Here is a 20865-nt window from a genome sequence, read left to right as displayed (position 1 = left end):
ACTGAGACAAATCCCTGATTTATTTAAACTAAACCGAGTCTCATTGCATTGATTGGGGAGCTTCTACATGCTGTTTGAATTCGGTGTCCTTTGGGCGTTTCTGTTTGTTTTGATTATCTGAGTTGTAATGATGTTGTTTTATTAGTTATCTCATGTATCTCATCATCCAGAGTCAGAATCTCTTTCCTCCTCCAGTTTAAATATCGTATAATTCATTTCATGCTAATTGCTAGCGGAGGTCTTAAAGGTGTCATGCAAATTAAATCGTAGCCTGAAGAACCAGAGAGGCCTCTTTAAAAGGTGGCTGCTGCACATCTGCCAACAAACACGGTGTCTGGGCATGCTAACCACACGGCACATGCAGCACACCCACTTAACGTCAAGAAGCTCGGCATTTAGCAAATTCTTCACCTTATCAGAATCGGTCTTGGTGCAGGTAAGAGAAAGATGTTGAGCTTTGGTTTTCTTTCATTTAAAGGGTTATTCACTCTAAAAGTGAGGTAAAAAATTATGCTGTGTTGCATTTTCATTTACTCTGACCAAGTAAGTACACCAATCAGCCACAACATTATGACCACTGACAGGAGAAGTGAATAACATTTAAACCATCTTGTGACAGTTCAATGTTCTGCTGGGAAACTTCTGGACCTGGCATTCATTGGTGTGGATGTTACTTAGACATGTAGCACCCACCTAGACCAGACTAGGCACCCCCACCCCATAGCAATGACACTCCTTGATGTTCAGCAGCCATCCCCAGCAGGATGCAGCCTGACACAGACACACACACAAAAACACTTTAGGAACAACTAAAGAAAAAACATGAAGAACATCACAAGGTGTTGACCTGGCCTCCAAATTCACTAGATCCCAAACTGATCAAGTATCTGTGGGATGATCCACAGAGGCCCCTCCCCTCAAAGGCCCCCCACTAACACCACAGGACACCCTCAGAAGGCCCATGTCCATTCTCTAATGAGTCACCACAAGGGAGACCTGCACAATATTAGGAAGGTGGTCATAATGATATGCCTGATCAGTGTGTATACTGATACTCACACCTCTGCAATAAACCTGTAAGTGTTACCTTTCTCATGACACTCAGATGATTCTTATAAAACACGTAGTTGATGAGATAATCTCGAGCAGGAGTCTGAGAACGAGGCCTTTAAGAAAAGATTTGCATATTTGATCATAAATTAATAATTTCCAAGATGTAAAACTTTATTTTCTGCTCTCGTTATTAATCAGGTGACCATTCCAGAGCTCCTGTTAAAGAGTACTTTGACAGTCTCTCCAGTAAATCTCTTGATCAACGTGTCGTATTCTTGACACAACACAGTGACGCTATTTCCTCTTCTTTCCTCTTTACTTATTATTCACCAGTTTGTTCAACTTTTTTTGTTTCTTCTTCTTGGCGGCTTCAGGGGCAGAAACAAAAACAGAAACCGAGCGGCGAGGTGGAATTTTGCCAAGCGCCGCCGCTCTGCGCCGCCTCAACGCTCTCGGGCTGGCGAAGTTGTGCGTGCGCGCATCCCGAACCCTTCCAAACTCACGAAAAAGTCCTCTTACGTATGTAAAGTGATGCAAAAATTATACCGGGCAACCAGCGGTACGCCCTCGCAGAGTACATTCAGTCTGCAGCTTTCCTGCTCTGCACCAGAGAGCAGGCATCGCAGCTTTACACAGCAGATAAAACCTAATCATGTCTTAATCTATGCGCGCACCCGTAATATAAACTCTGCCTTCCTGAAATCTCTCAATTTCATGCCTCCAATTATCCTCACTTTGCATGATCAGTGGACAGGCTGCCCAAATATGTCTGAAATCAAGTGGTTAAAGCCCTTAATCATAACTGTGAGGGCTGCAGCGTGAGCAACATTTAGAGCTGGTCTGAGGATAGTTCAGCTTTTATCAAACCGCCTTTCTCTTTCATCACGCCTGAAAACGTGACATTTAGAGCTATTAAATGTTTTACTGGCACTGATTCTGATTAAAGCTGAGGTGCTCTGATTAACTTCTCCCACCCAGAAATGTTTTGTGGCCCAGCTGATCTTTGCAGGAGCAGAATCTCTCCGTTGGGAACTGATTCTGCTCCAGCAAAGATCTGCTAGGCCAATCAGATCGTTTAGGGGCGGGGCTTAATGTTGTGATGGACAGAAGAATAACCGTAGTCGTACACGTCATCTGAGAGACGTGGAGGTGCATTGGTACAATTAAGATGAAGGCCAACATCTCAGAGGAAGAAGAAAAGTTCAATTTTACGCAAGCTGAGGCAATTTCGCCTTTAAATTAAAATCGTTTCTACGTTTCTGTGCTGTTTGAAAAAGTAGCGTCTAATAAAATAATTCAGTAGCTAAACCTGCAAATAAAATACTAGCCTACACATGTTTTAGTGGTTGGAAAGTTGTTCTGGAGTCTCTCAGTTGGGAACTGATTCTGCTCCTGCAAAGATCTGCTGGACCAATCAGATCGTTTTGTGGGCGGGGCTTAATGTGCTGATGGACAGAAGAGTAACAGTAGTCATGTCATCTGAGAAGGTGTGGAGTTGCATTGTTACAATTAAGTTCAACTTTTACGCAAACTCAGATAATTTCTCCTTTAAATTAAAATCGTTCCCCATTATTATTGTCAATCTAAGTTTCTGTCCTGTTTGAAAAAGAGGCGTCTAATAAAATAATTCCGTAACTAAACCTGCAAATAAAATACTAGCCTCAATGCCAGCTCAACTTCCTCTGCCTCCGCCAATCAAATTGTTTGGGGGCGGGGCTTAATGTGGTGATGGACAGAGGAATAACGGCAGTCATACACGTCATCTAAGCGCTGTGGAGTTGAATATGTTGACACCAGTTTGGCTCTGATTGGTTGGAGGACTGTCCAGTTGGTGTATTTTTATTCTCCGTAGTCACTTCTACAGTCTGATCTGCCGTAACCTCCTTTAAACATGAGTCCTGTGAACTGGAAGCTGTGGAATATCCCACAGCACTAAACAATCTGTGGTGAGTCAGTAAATTCCTAATAATTATCTAATAATTACCTCGGGAGGAACAACGACTGTAACATGCCGCTAATTATAGGCAAAACAGACATTGTTCTGTTGGTGCACTTTCCATTAATTAATGCCGCTTATTTCTAGTGTCTGAATTTTTAGCTCAGCTGAACATGACGAAACGAGAAATCTACAAAAACAAAAGACATTACGAAAAGGGGTTTAACAAGGAAAAAACTATATATAACTATATTATGTAATTTTAATTCCAATTAAAAAGAAGCAAATCACCAGTCTGTGAACTTTTTATTACCAAATGATTAGTACCAATATATTTCCAGGAAATGTAGGAAACAGAAACCCATAAATTAAAGTGCTGCCACTCAAAGCTGTAAACCTTAGTGTTATGGCAGTGTCAGTTCGAGGGTCTTTGTTTGCAAGAAGTCAACGCTCTTTATGATGACGCTCCTCGTGGCCTTGCTACGCTGCCTACTTGTGAGGTTAATTTACTGACATTATTTTTTGTAACTCAGACGTCTGGTCTCTTGCCAGGTCGTGACAATTAACAAGACTGTAAAACTTCTTTTCATGATCATCTGTAACTCCTCCAAATGCAAAGTATTCAAACTTCATGAAGTTGCTGTTTGTCCAAGCTTGGAGGTTTTTTCTCTTTTTTCTCTCCACTTGAAACTGTGCAAATACGAATTTAATACTGTAGAGCTTCAGAGAACCTTTACAGACATTATTGCCTCTCCCACGCACCTTTATGGTGTGTTCACGCCATAGACTGTATAAAGAATGGACGCCATGACAGCATTGGAAGCTATGACAGAGTTAAATGACATGTTAGATGCAAAGGGCGAGGGTCAGCCCTTCACTGCAAAAAACACAAAATTCATACTGGCAGCGCTTGACATGACAGGAGTTAAATCCGACGCAGGCCTTCCCGTTACCTCTTTGTGGTCCGGCTCGTCTCCCAGTCGTTTGATCTTGGTGTAGTCGACGGGCAGGTCCCAGCAGTCAGTGTCGCTCAGCTGGTAGCAGCGGCTGCTGAGCAGAGCCTGCCGCTGGGGCGACATCGGCTGCAGGGGGGTCAACACCGTCCCGCTGCCCTCGGGGCCGCCGGGCTGACCGGCCACGTCCACCACGCCGCCGTCGTCCAGATCACCAACAGGACTCTGGTGATCAGAGACATCCAAAGACTATAAGTAAGACCAAAAGTATAGATTCTACTGATGAATCATCACTAGACTTTTTGTAAGACTGTGGTAAATTGATTTCAGTATCTGCCTGAAAACTTAAGCCACAGTCAGACTTCTCAAGTTGAATCTCAAACTACCAGGCTAATACACTTCACACAGACCAACTTCCTGTTGTGATTATACTTGACTCGTTTGACCCATCTCACTTATCCTTAGGCACCACATCACCATCGTGTTTCCAGATCCCAGCAATTAATTTTATTTGTTTGTTGATATAATTACTCACCAGAGACTGAACAAAACAAGGAAAACTGGATGAGGAGGATGCATCTGATGGTTGAAATTTGATTGACCAATACTTTATTTGATGTTTATTATATGTTTCATAACAGTCTTAGGAAGATGTTGGCATTGGTCACCATAAATATGAGCAGACCGCTGTAACACACGGAGTTCCTCAAGGTTTGATTCTTGGACCACTGCTGTTTATTGGTCAAATCATGCATGACATTAATGTTGCTTATCACCTCTACGCAGATGACACTCTGATTTATTTTCACACTGACTATGCTCATGTTGTTTCTCTTTGTTGATATATAGAGCAAGCAAATACCTGGACTCATTTAAATTCCTTTAAATAAAGTTAAATGATCAGCAAAAAAAAAAGAAATAATTATAATTTATGATTAGCTTCATTCAGCAGCTACAAAGACAAAAAGCAAAGCTATGTTGGATTTAGATTTTTCCCTTTGACACTTTCCTTTTGATGAATTTGCCATTGGTGACCTTAAATAAAAGTAGTAAATCCATTACACATGGAGTCCCGCAAGGTTTGATTCTTGGACCACTGTTAATCAACATTTAAATCATACAGGACAGAAAGATTGCTTATCACCCCTACGCAGATGACACTCTGATTTATTTTTTACAAATTCTAGACTATGTGCAAAGACATTTCTTTAAATTAGGTTAAAAATCTGAACAAAACAAATAAAATAATTTAAGTTTATCTTAATTCCAGGGCTACAAAGGGCTACGTTGGATTCAGATCTGAGCTGCAGCAGCAGCACCATCTTGGCAGCCACTGAATCAAACAGCATGAATTAGAGGCATCATGTCCAAACTGGACTCAGGCTGTCCTCTACAGGGTGCACTATTGTAATGGTTTCCTGTCTAATGATGTCAAACGTGTCCCGACTTCAAACTGCATTAAAATGTATGCTCTCGTATGCCTTTCATTGATCTGTTTCCTACAGCAATTACAAGCTATTACTGCACTGCAGCTGCATTTTAAATGTTATCTTTGTCCATCTATATCTTACTTTTGTTTCATTTTGTGTGTTTTCTTCAGTTGTTGTTATTCTGATGCTTTTTCCTTTGCTCTTCTGTGTTTGAGTTGTGCTATATAAATAAATCAGCCCTTCCTTGGACTGATATTTATTCTTTCCAGCCTGCCATTGAGCGTGAATGTGTTTGTAAGACGTGCACCGCCTCAGATTACCTGTGTCAGCAGGTCCTGGGGTTTCCCTCCCAGAGCGTGCGGGAGCTCCCGGCACCTCGTCGACAGGTTGAGGATGGCCGTGGCCGCCATGTGGGCCGCCTCCATGTCGTGAGTGTAGTCGAAGCTGCTCTTGCTGCAGGTGCTGCTGGCGCTGCTTCCTCCTCCGCCTCCTCCTCCTCCGCCGCCTCCTCCTCCTCCTCCTCCACAGCTCAGGCTGCTGCTGCTGGGAGCGTAGCTGCTGGTCGTACTGCTGGCCGGGCTGGACGTCTTACAGTAGCGCTTAGCTGCACGGAGGCACATGCTTGATTTGTTAGATTGATGCTGGCATTCGGCCAAACTGTGCAGCAGATGGATTCCTACAGGGATCTAAAATTACAAAGACATTCTCTTGGATGTAAAAAGATGCATGAAATGGACTGAGTGATGAGAAGAAAGAGGGGGAGAGAGAGAAAACTAAAGGCTGGAGAATTTTATGGGATTTAATGTATAAAAAATATAAACAACCTGCTACTCCTCCATGGACATTTGTAGTCCACTGATAACCTGATTCAAACTGCTTCAATCAGAAGAGACTGACCTGATCTGAAGGAGTTTTCAGTCAAATTGAGAATCTGATTTATTCTGCTCAATAGAAAAATGTTACCTATAGGAATTTATTAGGACATTTTTTTGGAATAAATCCATGAGCATGTCTGCATGTCCATAGGAGGGACAGAAACATGGAGGTAGAAAAACAACCAGTTGTTGAAACAAGATGGACCAAGCTATAACCCATGTGGACAGCAACGCTGGAGACGTGGACACATGGTTCGTCTTCTTCTACTCTAGACATTCAGGGTTGTCGTTAAAGATGAAGAAAAACAAGATTCAACACTCCACTGTTTTGTACACGTCAAAGCAAGTCCTATAGCTTGAACAGTCCATCTGATATGATCATTTGGAAACTCTGATCCAAATGATTTCAATCAGAAGGAGGAAATATTGTCCATATAAATGTAGTCAATAAACTGGCCGAGGTGAGGATCCTCTGCAAAAACCATGTGATAAAATTGGAATGAGTCTGACATCGAGATAACTGTCCCTCATCCCAGCTTTAATTTAAACCAAAAATGCTGATTGGAAAATAGATGCATCTGTTCAGTTTACATTTTATTTTATTTATATAATGTCACAAACAATACAAAATATCTCAAGATGCCTTAAAGTAGCACTAGGGCAGGAAGAAACCTTGAGCACAACCCAGCTCATATGGGGCGACCCATCTGCTTGAGGCTTTGATCTGATCAGTTCCTAATGATGTGACGAACTTAGTTTAGTAAATACTCACTAGTGCACCAAATGTGCATTAATCCAAAATTGAAAATCTGCAACAAATGAAGTGTATCCACCTTGTTACAGGAGGTAAAGCGGGTTGTCCACAAACTTGAGAGTTAGTGTTTTGATTACTGGTACATGGACCATCCTAACCCCACAAATCATTGTGACTGTAAAACTCTTTGAGTAGGTAGTAAAGTACTGTATTTTTATATTGTTATTTTATTCTATTTGTATTTTTCTCTGTCTCCTTGCAACTGTGTCCTTGAAGGATCAATAAAGTATTCTGATTCTGAAACAGACCATTAGTTTCTTGGGTAACTCTTCACTAGCCAAACTGTCCTTTTTATCAAAATGAGACTAAATTTTGAAACTAGATAGATTTGTGAACAACTGGGTTTGGAACAACCGATGTCTTAAAGTATCTGGAGAAAGATTAACGCAGTGGCTGGATGTCTTTTTATGGGATTTGCTGTGAGTTAAAGACGGACATGGGCCTCACTGTTTTAAAGACAGAGTCGTGAAATTAGAAGAGAATAAGAAGCAGCTGTATGGGCAAAAGCAAGAAGAATGACACGGCAGTGGTATGGTGGAGTGATGCTGATGGAGGGAGGGAAGCTAGATAGGAGGGAGGGAGTCGTGACGGAGGGGGAGCTCAGACACCTCGTCTAAAAAACCTCCCTCCCGCCTGCATCGTCTCACTAATGGCTCCCAGCCAAAGAAACAGGGCTCGCCTCCATTATCTCTCTCCTGTTTCACAATCCCTCCATCTACACCTCCTCCCTCCCTCCATCCCTCCATCCTCTGCTCAGAGGAGGCAGGCTCTTAGCTTGGCATTTCCATAACTCTGCTCTGCTTTTCACTCCAGCCATGTGGAGAGGCGGAAAACACCAGAGCTACAACAAAGAGAATACATGAAGTACTGAGCATGTTATGCATGCCTGTCTGTGTGCGAGCTACAATGCTTTTATCGTCAAGTACAAAATGTTCTCCCCCAGAAAGGAAAAAGCGAACAGAAATCCCTCACAGTGGGATCCTCTTGTGTTTTTTGTTCCTTCATCGAAACAAAAGATTGACAATAATTCTGCTTCTGTCTTTGCTCTTTATGCCGATTTTTAATTTACCTGTGAGAAGAATTTGGAATGGGAACATGAATTTTCAATAAATGTTGTTAACGTTTGCCAGAGGATAATCTGGAACAACAGTGGAATAAAACCCAGCTAAATAATTACATTTCGGACGCTTGGTAATCTTACTGCATCTTATTCACCAACAACAAAGGAAACAAAAGTGTAAAACCAAACAAAACATTATTAGATTTCAGTTTATGACTCTAATCTTACCATCGTATCCCTTCGGTGAGGTGTCTCGGCCGTGGTGGGACTTGGTCGTCGGGCCTCTCTTTCCGTAGCCGCCGTGCTGGCCGTCGTAGCCGCCGTAATCGTAGCTGGTCTTGGAGTATTTCTCCAGCTCCTTCGCCAAGTTGGACCGCGGCGTGCTGGTGGGGACGTTGTTTTTGTAGCCGTATTGGGGAATCTCCAGCTGCTTGACGAAACACATTGGCCTGAAAGTGCAACCAAAGGAGTGGAATTGTTATGTGTACCATTCAGCATCCCTGATTTTACTATAAAGCATAAACAGGATTTATATTGTTTGCTTCATCAAAGAACAAACACAATAATGTAGACTCAGAATATACTGGAAATGTGACCATTGCGCCATTTAGCATCCAAATTCTCCAGGAATACCTGCATCACAAACCTGTGTCGTTCAGAGGACAATCAGTAATAGCAGATAGAGACTGTTTGCACCATTTGGCATCCTATATGCAACACGTGTAAAAGTAATCAAACCCTAGTGTCAGAATGTATGAGACATCCACAGTGACAGTTTCAGTGTTATCTATGCTGTTTATTTACTGGCTATTTGGCATCCCTATTTTTCAAATTTCACCTCGTCATTTGACATTTGTGGTGTACCCTAAATCCATTTCCAAATACTCTATATTATACTTTCTGGAAAAACAAAAGAAAAAAAAAACTGAAATGAGCTACAAATTGTGCCATTTGGCATCCATTACATGGAATCTAAAGAAAAAGATTTTATTTCTTCAGCTGATTTTTGAAAAGCTGCCAGTAATTGCATTTCCCCTGTCCATTAAAGTTGGTGTGATCTGCAAGAGTTACTGCACCATTTTGCATCCTTGATTTAATTCACATGGGCATTCCTAATCAATAATTGACAATAACAGTTTAAGTCGCACTAACATCAGCCAAAAAATGACAAAAATGGGTACTTTTTTTGTGTGCTGGCTATTAACAACATATTTGGCATCCCTACTTTAAGAAGTCTTCAACTTTCACTTCATGAAAACCTGAACTGTAGCACAAATGACGGAGGCTTTTTCTGAATTATTTTTCAGACAACTTCCTTTCACTATCCATCCAATGTGCAAGTGTGATGTCATCATTGGACAATTAGGCATCCCTGCCTCCCAACCTAACCCATGGCAATTTGAGAATATGCATTACAAAACTCACTGTACAGAAACACATTGTGTAATGTCAGAGTGGGCGGTACCTGAGGACGCGGTCTGACGTCTGATTGGTCTTGCTGCCAGTTTCGGTCGTGTGACTCTTCTCGTGGACCTTCGCCATCTTCTCTGCAGCAGCGATGGGACAACCGGACAGACTGATGGAGGAGGGGGAGGAGGGGGAGAGAGAGAGAGAGAGAAAGAGAGAGAGAGAACACGGCCTGGTTAAAAACTCTACCGACACAAACACAGAACATCTGATTCTCAATAAACAGAAGTTCTTCCTTCAGTAGCAGCACTTCAGAATCAATAATGGATTTAAACATGGGCAACTTTATGACGACTGGTTGACAGGCTTAAGGTTTGACTGGTTTACTGACTGTTTGTTGGCTCATGATGTGACTAGTTTACAGGCTAATAGGTTGACTGGTTTAAATTCCTGGCTTATAGTTGACCAGTTTATAGACTTTCTGATTGCTGTTTTACAGACTGGGGTTGACTGGTTTACTGACTGTTTCAGAGACTGAATGATGTTTTAGAGACAGAGTAATTTGACTGGTTTAATGGCTGGTTTATTTGTTTAAGTGGCTGATAATTGACCAGTTCAACGATTTGCTGATTAATGGGTTTGACTGGTTTACTGACTGTTTTCTGGCCAATGGTTTGACTGATGGTGAGAGTTTGACTGGTGTTAATGGCTGTGTGACTGGTTTACTGGCTGATATCTGTTTACGTTATAGACAATTGATTGTTGTTTCCCCAGACTGGGGTTTATTGGTTTACTGACTGTGTACTGACTAATGGTTTAACTGGTTTACTGGCTGATATCTGTCTACGTTATAGACGTCTGATTGCTGATTTACCTGTTAACTAACTGGTCAATGTTATTGCTGACTGTCTAGTTTACTCGTCAACCACCTACTAGTGGCTCAGTAATAAAACTAATTAAACAACTAATTTAAGCAGCTACTGAACGCCTGTTCACTGACACCTGGAGGTGAGAACCTGTGAATGCTGATCTCAATCTCCCGTGATTTGTGAGCGTGTCGTGGTTATCTTCCGCAGAAATACATTTTCATTTGACAAAACTGTCGCTTCACACCGACTCACAAAGACGAGTGCTAACAGGCGACACCTTCACAGTTTTTTTTTTTTTTTTATCGTTCTTTTCGTCAGTCGCTTGTTGACCTCACAGGAAGCCATCGACTGCAGTGACTGACTGAATGAGGGATTAGAAATATTCACTTATGAATAAAGGATCCTGCTTTTGAAACAGATTTAAAATGAGATTGATAGGAGTGTACCAAAAAGGTTCTGACCGTAAAACAGAAGCTGATTGGTTAAAGCAGAGTTTGTTTACAAAACTACAAACTTCCTAATTGCTTCATACACACACACACACACCGAATAAATTAAATATCATTTTACAGGATGCTGGGAGTGTGTGTGTGTGTGTGTGATGGATCGGCACGGCGGCGCTTTCTGCTGCTGAGGCTGCCGTGAAGGCGTTTCCATGGTGACTGCCAGACATGAAAGCCGTGCAAGCTGGTAGCTAGCAGCAGCTAAGCTAGCTAGCTCCTGCTTTTGTTTCCTCTCCCGGTGGAGCTGTGCTACATAACACACCCTGCAGCCACACAGTCTGAGAGATGGTGTCTGCTAGCGCACGTGTGCTGCTGTCTTTGAGCTAATTTGTCTGACTGTGTGTGTGTCTGTGTGTGTGCGTGTGTGTGTGTGTGTGCAGATGAATGTGCAAGTGAAGATGTGTGCACATGAACCAGTGGGTACGTCGGTGGAAAACCTAATCACTTTACACAATCCTAAAATGTGCCCGTCTGTCTCTGTGGGTGATGCCTGCCTGCCTGCCTGCGTCTCAGCTCTGCCTGTTAAACAGCCGAGCTGCTGATGTGACGCAGACACACCTTCAGCTCAAACACGGCAAAAATTAAAAATCTGTCCCTTTCACACGAGCAGCTGAACCTGAAAATGTTCCAGCGATTTAACACGTCTGTGGTGGGGAGGAAAAAGAAGAGAGACAGTTTTTCTCCTGTTGTCAGATATAGCTTCTTCATCAGGGGTGTCAAACATATGGCCAGTGACACAAAAATGGCCCACCAGAAAGTCCAATTGTGCAAAGTGCAACAAAAAATTACACAGATTACAAGATATTAACTAGAATTTCTCAATAAAAGCAACTGTTATTCCTTATTTGTCCACTAAGGGTTGGACTGTTTTAATAAAAGCTTCTCCAAACAAACACAATCATGTAGACAATGTGTTCAGAATATTCTGTTAATGTGACCATTTAGCATTCCTACTAACAATTAGAGGAATACCTGCATAACAAAACTCTGTTGTTCAGAGGACAATCAGTAATAGCAGATAGAGACTGTTTGCACCATTTGGCATCCCATATGCAAAATGTGTAAAAGTAATCGAACCCTAGTGTCAGAATGTAAGAGAGACATCCACAGTCAGTTGTGGAGTTTTTTTATGTTGCTAATTTACTGGCTATTTGGCATCCCTATTTTTCATATTTCACCTCGTCATTTGACATTTGCGGTGTAACCGAAATCTGTTTCCAAATATACTATATTATGCTTTCTGGAAAAAGAAAAGAGAATAAACACAAATGAGCTAGAAATTGTGCCATTTGGCATCCATCACATGAAATCTATAGAAAACATTTTTATTTCTACAGGAGAATTGTTTAAGTTTCCCGTGTCCATTAATTTAGTTCCAGCAATTTAAAATTACATGAATTTTTCCTCCTAATTTCCCTCCTGTTGCCAGATATAGCTTTTTCATCACCCAAAAATGGCCCACCAGAAAGCCCAATCGTGCAATGTGCAACAAACATTTTGCATATACATGCAACCCAGTAACCGGGGGGTTTAATCTGGCCCATGGCATCAATTTGCCAAAATTAGAAGACATTAAGTGTAATTTTTTCACTGCTATTCCTAATTTGTCCACTATTTCAGTAGGAGACAGAACACAACATTCAGAATAAGAATAATTGGGGCTTATTTCAGGTTGTTGATTAAACATTGTAGATCTTTTCATACTGTACGTCTTTGCGTGAATGCTTCATGTAAAACACAGTAACTTCTTATTCTGTTTTCAGATTTTACAGCCAGAAGAAGTAGAAGAAGGTTTAAACTGCACCACTTCAGCCTGGAGACCTTTAGTCTAATGTTACGTCACTGCATTTCAACACTAAACTGTAAACAAACAAAAAAAGTGGACGCCATTCCAGCTCATTGCCACCACAACTGAAACAGACTCTCCTAGAAGCTAAACGTCATCAGTCTGATCAGAAACCTCGGCCACATTCACGGGCCAGAGGTGCGGATCAGCTGACGGCAGCGGGGCTCGAGGGCCCCTCACTCACCTGCGATGCGAGTTCCTGTTGCTATTGACATGACCCCGTCCAGAGCAGCCGGGAGTAGGGCACTTTAAAACATTTTCATACATGGCAAGGACTTTGACAGACAGGAGAAGGATGAGAAAGACAGCGAGGGGTTAGGAGCAGACAGGAGAGTTAACGGGCCTTCGGCTCGACGGTCAAGGCATGCACAGATCACACAAGAGCGGGCCACGACGTTCACAGAGCGAGCGTGAATCACGAGCGAAAGCGCTCCTTCTTGCACGGAGAATGTTGTGGCCAATAAAAAAAAAAAAGCTCATTTCAGCTCGAGGTAAATGTGTTGCCTCTTTGATTTCCACCAACTCTCCATCCGTCCGCCTGCTGGGGAAGCACATAGCTCATTTGCCTTTTGATCACTGCGGTCATCTCATGAAATTGCATGAGATGAGAGTGTGCTGGATGCAGACGTTTGGCATTCACTGTTAACATCTAGATGGAAGAGGAACAACTGGGTGGGTGATGGCGTTTATATTTTTGCACCAGAAGGACTAATTATTGAGTTATTGATTAATTAATAAGTATAATGTTCATGTTGAACAAGCTTTTCCTTTTGATTTGCCTCTTGTAGTATACTGTACGGATACTGTAGAAAACAGCCCTTTTTAATGAAAGTGGCAACAATTTTCAGATATTTAAAATTATTCTGACAAATTATGGTATGTTTTGCGATGCTAAGCAACCTACAGAGGCAAAAAACTAAAATCATTACATGGAAAATTGTGGAAAAAGCACTGTTACGCAGGATACGTGTACTTTTTGGTATTTCAAGTTTGGTTTTTAGACTCTAAAATAAAATAAAAACGATAAAAAGCAATAAATAAGAGTTAAGATCATTAAGAATCAAGTAAATTACTTGACATTTGTTGTGTCGGAAAGTCTAAAATTACATATGAGAGTCAGTGCTACGTTTAGACCAAGAGAAAAGATTTGAAATCACTGATGGAAACTACTTCTTCTTCTTCTCCACAAACATCTGCTTTTATATGAATCAAATAACCACTGGTTTCTCCTTTACTTCTCTTTCTGGTTTCTGTTTTCATAGATTAACAGAGGAAAGGTAAGTTTACTTAAACAAACCCTTATTTTTTATTTTAGAGTCTAAAAACCAAACTTAAAACACCAAAAAGTACACAGATCCTGCGTAATAGTGCTTTTTCCACAATTTTCCATGTAATGATTTCCGTTTTTTTGCCTCTACAGGTTGCTTAGCATTGCAAAATATAATATAATTTTAAATATCAGAAAATCATTGCCGATTTCATTAAAAAGTCTGTGTTTTGCAAAACTACAAACCAAGCTCTAAACTTATGGAGATGTTCAGCAGTTGCCCTAAATGCAACAGTTCTGCAAAACTCTGAGGCTGGAGGAAAACATAACTCAGATATCTATTCATAGTGCACCTGTTTTGCAGGTGCAACACCAGCCACTGGCCTGCCGGGCATGAACGAAAATCAATCTAATCTAAAGTATAATTTTATTTAGTTATTTATTTACCTGTGAGGACAGTGAGCGTGATTAAAGCAGGTTCAGATGTTCGTAGGTGTTCCCATGCAGGTCGATCAAACGTGTTCCTCATGCTGTTCACGTTAGCAACACAGATACCAAAACCAGACATCAGGCAGGTGTGATGAGAAGAAAGAAAAGAAACTAAAGGAGGACACAAAAACTGAAAAGAACTTCATGCTACCACGGTCAATATGAGAGCGACTTTGAAAGCGTTTTGAGGAACAGAAAGAGATTAGCGCTCAGAGCGTCACGTCATTACTGTTCACTCATTGTTGTTGGGTTGTTCTTCAAGGTGAAATCATTCTGAGCATGTTTTTAAAGTTCAGTAGCCTTTGAAACACAAAACACTGACGATGTTTTGCAGCGATCAAAAGTCTACCTTGATCTTTGCTCCTCAGCTGATAATAAAAAGTAAATGCAGTCAAATCAAGCGATAAGTCGTCAGCTCATCTCGTCATTCAAAGTCAAAGCGAGCGCGTCTGAACACTTCCAGCGCGACAAAAACACAAATGTAGACTCATGCGGGACGGATGCATGATGATGGTGGACAGCCAACATTCCCAAAGAGAGAGTTTCACTTTCAGTTTGACAATCAACAACCAACATAACAAGTCATTTGAAGCCATTATATTAAAGGCTGATGCTACGTGTACAGTTTCGATAATGAGTCGTGGAGAAATGTTTCAGTTAGACTCATAGTCTCAAAGCTACGAACATTTCTGAGGCAGAAATAATCTGATTGGCTGAGTAAAACATCGGTGGGTGGAGCTTAAGAACTACTACTCAAATCCTGTTATCCTGACTTATTAGATACATTCTTCCGTCCGTCTCTTTTAAAGCTGACGGTTGGCCTCTATTGGACGTCCCACGACCCCCCTAGGACTCTCTGAGGAAGTACGCAAACTTTAGACTTGGTAGCCGGGACTTGACAAGTTAGATTCCGAAGCACAGACTCTGGTGGATGAAACGATGGCCGGATCAAGAACACATCCATGGATTTGGACTGTACTTGGCCATGTGGACTCTGGACAGCCAGGTGTCCCAGAATGCATTTCAAATAAGCTGCTGTTCCAGCTCCAGAATGACCGCCATGCATCCTAACGTGTAAAGTCCGAGCTACCAGGTACGCATGTCTGAAGTTCGCATGCTTGATACTGATAAACGCCTATGGCCTCTGGTCTATCTTCCTGTACGTTTACTCTGCAGTAGTTGGTGAAAGTTGTAGCTATGCTAAGCTAAGCGTTAGCTTGAACAAGGCACATGAACTTAGAAGTGACATGTGCCTTGTGAAACGTGTATTTTACAGAATTAGAGTCAACACTGGACCGTTAACAGGTTCTGGGTTCCCTGGTTGCTCCAACTTCCTCCCACATCCCGAAGCTCTAGATCATGCAGGGTGTACCTCGTGTCGTACCACGTTCCCAACCACCACTACAACCCCTCTAAGGATAACGGTAACAGATAACGCAAGGGTTGGACATGTAACTCCTGGCTATGGTGATTTTGGTGACACTTCTGTGGCTGTTAGGACAAGTAGTTTTAGTCTAAGGTGTAATATTAGCCTGCTATGCTAACTGCTAACTAACTACGATGCAGAGTTCCTTCTTTACCATTTGCCAAGAGAGGCCCAAGAGAAATTACCGCAATGACGCCATATTGGCTGGAACGTGCGATGTCTCAGCTTTCGGGAACCGTTGGAATATTTCTGATCGTGCAAACCGTGACGGACTCCAATGTGCGCTTGTGCAAACGTGGCTGTCGGCGACACATTTGGTTTTAAAGGGCTAAGGTCTTAAGCTCCCCCAGCTGAGGTTTAACTCCGCCTCCAGAGTGGCTCCACATCTAAGAAATGCTTGTATAGCTGAGACCACAACCTACAACATCAAACTGAAAGCACTGATCTCGCAGAAATGACTTGTCAGACTGTTATTGAGGTGTTTTTCTTTCTTTTGTTTTTGTTTCAAAGCAGGGACGTGTTGTCGGTGCAGCATAACAGCCCAGCAGAGGGACCTACTCTCAGGCGGGACACGATCTTTGTGGGGACATCCAGACAGGCTGCGGTGATGAGGGTACAGACCCGTCACGTGACCGGTCCCGTCGCAGCCTGGCGTCGGACACTTGCTCTCCTTCTTCTCCCCCCTGGACGAGTCTGGAAAGGACAGAGAGACAGTGAAACGGAGGTGGAGCTGAGTCGAAAGTTAAACTGGACTTTGAGAGGCATATTCGGTTCAGTCCGTCGTCTGCAGCTCTACATCGACATCAGAATAACCAGAGCACCTGAATGCTGTTTGCTCTTCACAACAAACGTTCCTCAGACCTTTCAGAGTTTAAACTGTGCTCACAGAGTTGTTGACTGATCTCATTTCCTCTCCAGATTTTACCAGTTTCAAGTCCTCACATCACATCTGACCTGAACCAGCTTTTACTCAGAGAGTCTGACCCTCCCCCCTCCCCCGGTCATCAGGGAGGACGTTTATCTTATCTCCCTGACGCCTACTGTAACCCTCAGTGCTACAGCAGCCAGAGGCTATCAGCACTCCAGCAGGAAAAAAGTTCAATATCTGTCTTCTTCCTCCCCGATTCGAACATCTCCGAGAATATTACCGCTCTGAATGAGCTTTCTGACCCCATGGCTCCCAAAACCTGTTAAAACCCCCCTCGTGTTATTTCCGATTTTGCCGCACGTGGCCACAGACGAGGTAAAAGGCGTTCATTTCCTCCGCATTCAGGACTAACACACTTTTATTGCAGATGCATGGTTTTCCCACTGACAGCAGCTTATGTTGTTAAAATAGGCCGGTGTGGGAACATCAGACGGCCGGCTTGTCAGGCATGAGTAATGGCAATCTGCACGGCCCGTTAGGAGAGCAAATCTCATCTGTGGGACGCTATCTGCGGCCTTATTTCTCCAAATCCACTCAGATGCGAGCCCAACACCGCTGGGAGGGAGTCGGCGCTCTGCAGTTATCGCCCTCACCACAGACTCAGATGGACTTCAGACTGCTGAGGACCTTGGTTAACACAAGGGAAGTTGTCATTAGACCACAGGAAAGCTTTCATTACGATGCGTCTGAGTCATCTTGTCATTGTTTTTCACTTCGGTGATTCAGCCTGACGTTGTGTGAGACGATTTCTTACCGTGTTATTTTGTTCTGTTTGTGTGAGTGTGAGTGACGTATCCGTCCATTTAACAACCTGCACACCTCGTCCTCGCTTGTTTCATGTTCCAGTTTTTTTGCGAATGCATTGAGGAGGCTAGCTATGCATGACGAGATCTGATTGATCAGCTGTTTAGCCAACTGAAGCAGCAATCAACGGGCACAGCATCACACCTACGGTATCTGGCTTGCTCAACAAATCTGATTAGATTCGGTGGCAGTTCAGAGCCAGGCTGCTCACCAGATCCTGCAGCCATATATGGGCCACCTACCTACTAGAAGCTGTACAGACCAGAGGACAATTCGGTTTGTCGATTTCAGACGACTTAAACATCATGTCGACTAGTCACCGATCACGTGACAATAACAACATGGACGCCTCCATGAAGACAGGTGAGGAGTCCAGTGGGTCGTTGCAGCAAACTAGCAGCGGTTCATCAAGTGTGTGGAAATACTTCACTAAAGATGAAGCACATACTACCGTGACATGTCAGTCCTGAAACACAACTAAAGTACTACTGCAATGCATCTGAAAAGGCTAACGCTAACGCTAGCAGAGGAACGCTCCAAATCCTCTGGACAGTAGTCAGTTAACAACTTCACCAAACGTCCTGTGGTAACAGAAAGAACGAGGCTGAACATGAACTATTTGATAAAGTCATTAGACCTTTAGCTGCTACACTATCCCATCTACTGATGGTGCTGAGGTGCTGCATGTTTTTATACAGGCTGTACATATCTGCAGAGACTAGTCTGTGTTGACTTGACTTTCATCACACAACAGTTAATGCTAAAGATTCTTTGCAGTGTGTTCGTGATGACCCTGGTGAAGACTACAAGCTGAAACAAGTCAGTCTAAAAAAGTTGTTCCATTTACTACAAGTGCTGCTGGAGTCTTGACCTTTCTTGAAACGCTCTCCACAATATGTGGTACCACAACGATGACCTTAAGTTGGCGCTAGACGGCTAAAAATACTTCCCAGTGAAGAAAAGTGAAAGTCAACCGTCAACTTTGCTGAGTGCAGATCAATAATGGCACACGGAGGGTTTACTGTGTGGGTTTCTGCTGCCTACCTTTAGGGTAGTACGCCCTCTTCAACCCATCGTGCTGCATCCTGGACTTGCGCTCCTCGGCAGAGCTGCTCAGCCTCGGGCTGTGCTCGCCGTGTCCACGATGATGGTGGTGGTGATGGTGATCCCGACGGGGCACCGAATGCTCCGAGGCCATCCTGTCCCTCATGACCTTGGCCCTCTCCGATTCCAGGGCGATGGCCTTCTCCAGCAGCGACAGGTTTCCCTTGGCCATGTCGAAGGTCTCGTCCGAGCGGTCGGAGGCCACCGACGTGGTGTCCTCGTCGCCCTCCTGGCTGCAGCTGGTGGGGTAGCCTCTGGACGCCGGGCTCAGCTGCTCCTCCAGCTTCATGAGGTTTACCATGTCGGAGTAGCTGCGCTCCAGAGACCTGGCCTCCTCCGATAGACCCTGCTGGCAGCTGTCATACCTGAAAGGTAAGCTGGAAAGTAGTCAAGCAGTCTTTTGGACGTCCTGTTTCACTCAACCAAAGAAATAAAAGGTTTCAGCATTTGATATATTTAATTTATAGTCCATCTAAAGAAATGTGCTACAAAACAACATTCAAATCCTGGAGCTTTGTCCCACATCAATGTCATAAACATAATCACACAATGACGCTACTGGATACCCAATTTCTATTTATCTAATCTTTTGCTAATTTGGATTTAAAAAGACTGTTAAGATTTCCTACCTGTTCAGGTGGTGCAACATCTGCTGATCTGGGTTTTGGAGTTGGTGGTGGAGGGCGTGGAGGGCGGGGCGGTCCGACGGCTGCGTCTCACTCAGCTTCCGAGCCAGATCGAAGCACTGGTTCCTCAGACACTCCAGACTGCTGAGACACACCTCCTCCTCGCTCTCCTCCGCCCGGGCGCCCATGCAGGCCCGCCCGTTGGCGTGGCTGCCGTCGTCCACCATGGCGCCTTCAGGATACCCGTCCTCGGGCAGCATTGCCCCGTGACCCTGCGCCAGGAGCTTCAGGGAGTCCACCGTCTCCCGGACCACGTCGCTGTCCAGGTCCACGCTCAGTTCGCCCTTCCTGTCGCCCTGCTCGCTGCCGTCGTCCTCCTCGTCGTCGTCGTCCTCCCCGGCGCTGTTGGAGGAGTTGCTGTTCATCTCAGACTCGGTCATGGCTTGGTAGGCGGCGTCCTCCGCAATCTTGCCGAGGTTGAGCAGCGACTTGGCGACCAGCTCGTCGTAGTTCTCGTAGTCCTCTCCGGTGCCGTTGCCAGCGCCGATGGTGCAGCTATTGTTGTTATCGTCCTTCTGAACTGGAAGGAGCTTTGATTGTCCACCGGGTTTGTAGTGGTTCTCTGCCGGCGGGAAAGACAAAAACAAACATCTGTGATTTTACTCTGTTTGGGCACGTCACGTCACAGCAAGAATTCACCAATCGACGTCAAGTTTCCTGCAGTATTTTGCACCGTAAACAACGCAAACAAAAGGTTACTGCTAAAAATAAAAGAGCAAATGGGTTCATGTTGGAGACAATACAACCTTCTGCTCATTTATAGAATCAAAATCCAGCAGATGAAGTGGAGCTTACGCTTTTATAGCCTCTAATCATCTCTCTCAGCAGAACCCAGTTTTTTCTCATATATCCCTGAATATATTAGCTGCGTCCCTCCCAATTATGAGCCACTGTTTGCTCACTAAAAACATACAACCCAGAGCTGTGCGGCGCCGCGCTCTCCTCGCTAAGCCTTGCTGTTGATTTTTGGGATAGAGATGCCGAATGAGAGCAGAGAAATCGAAAAGGGAGGCGTGCGAGGTGCTCCGATTCAGGAGCCATAAATATCCTCAGGAGGAGAAACCGAGGCAGAGCACATGTGACACGTCCGCCGAGACAGGGGAGGCGAACGGGGGAGGGGGAGGGTGGGAGTTAATAACTCAGCAGAGCTCCTCTCCCGATTATTCGTGAGGCGCTGTCAGAAGCGATTGAGGACACGGGGGGTGCTGGGGAGAGTCGAGGGAAAGGGAGGCGGGAGGGGAGAGCGCGAAGCATCTGGTCTATCAGAGACTCTCGCCTCGGCTGCAGATGAAAACTGCAACGAGGACTCAGAACAAGGCCTGAACGCTGGGTTTATCCAGCTGGTATAAATCAGCTTTTTGTCGTGTTTACATTTACCAGGTCTCACATTTACAGATCGAGCTGCGGTGCTGGAA

The 20865-nt window shown here is 43.8% G+C and overlaps 1 protein-coding gene across 1 annotated transcript in view; it reads right to left on the bottom strand.

Annotated features, from left to right (window-relative positions):
• myt1la (myelin transcription factor 1-like, a) overlaps positions 1-20865 on the bottom strand; it is a 55006-nt gene that overhangs the window by 11181 nt on the left and 22960 nt on the right. The window contains exons 5-12 of the mRNA XM_084560443.1: positions 19394-20012; positions 18705-19129; positions 16487-16621; positions 12931-13021; positions 9587-9697; positions 8350-8570; positions 5693-5976; positions 3943-4167 (exon numbers count right to left, since the gene is read on the bottom strand). Coding sequence (XP_084416569.1) covers positions 3943-4167; positions 5693-5976; positions 8350-8570; positions 9587-9697; positions 12931-13021; positions 16487-16621; positions 18705-19129; positions 19394-20012 — 2111 coding nt within the window. The remainder of the gene's footprint in view (positions 1-3942; positions 4168-5692; positions 5977-8349; positions 8571-9586; positions 9698-12930; positions 13022-16486; positions 16622-18704; positions 19130-19393; positions 20013-20865) is intronic.

The sequence above is a fragment of the Chelon labrosus genome (genome assembly GCF_963514085.1).
Source record: "Chelon labrosus genome assembly, chromosome: 14".
NCBI lineage: Eukaryota > Metazoa > Chordata > Actinopteri > Mugiliformes > Mugilidae > Chelon > Chelon labrosus.
The sequence above is the reverse complement of the archived record's forward strand: the minus strand, read 5'-3'. Positions and strand labels throughout refer to the sequence as shown.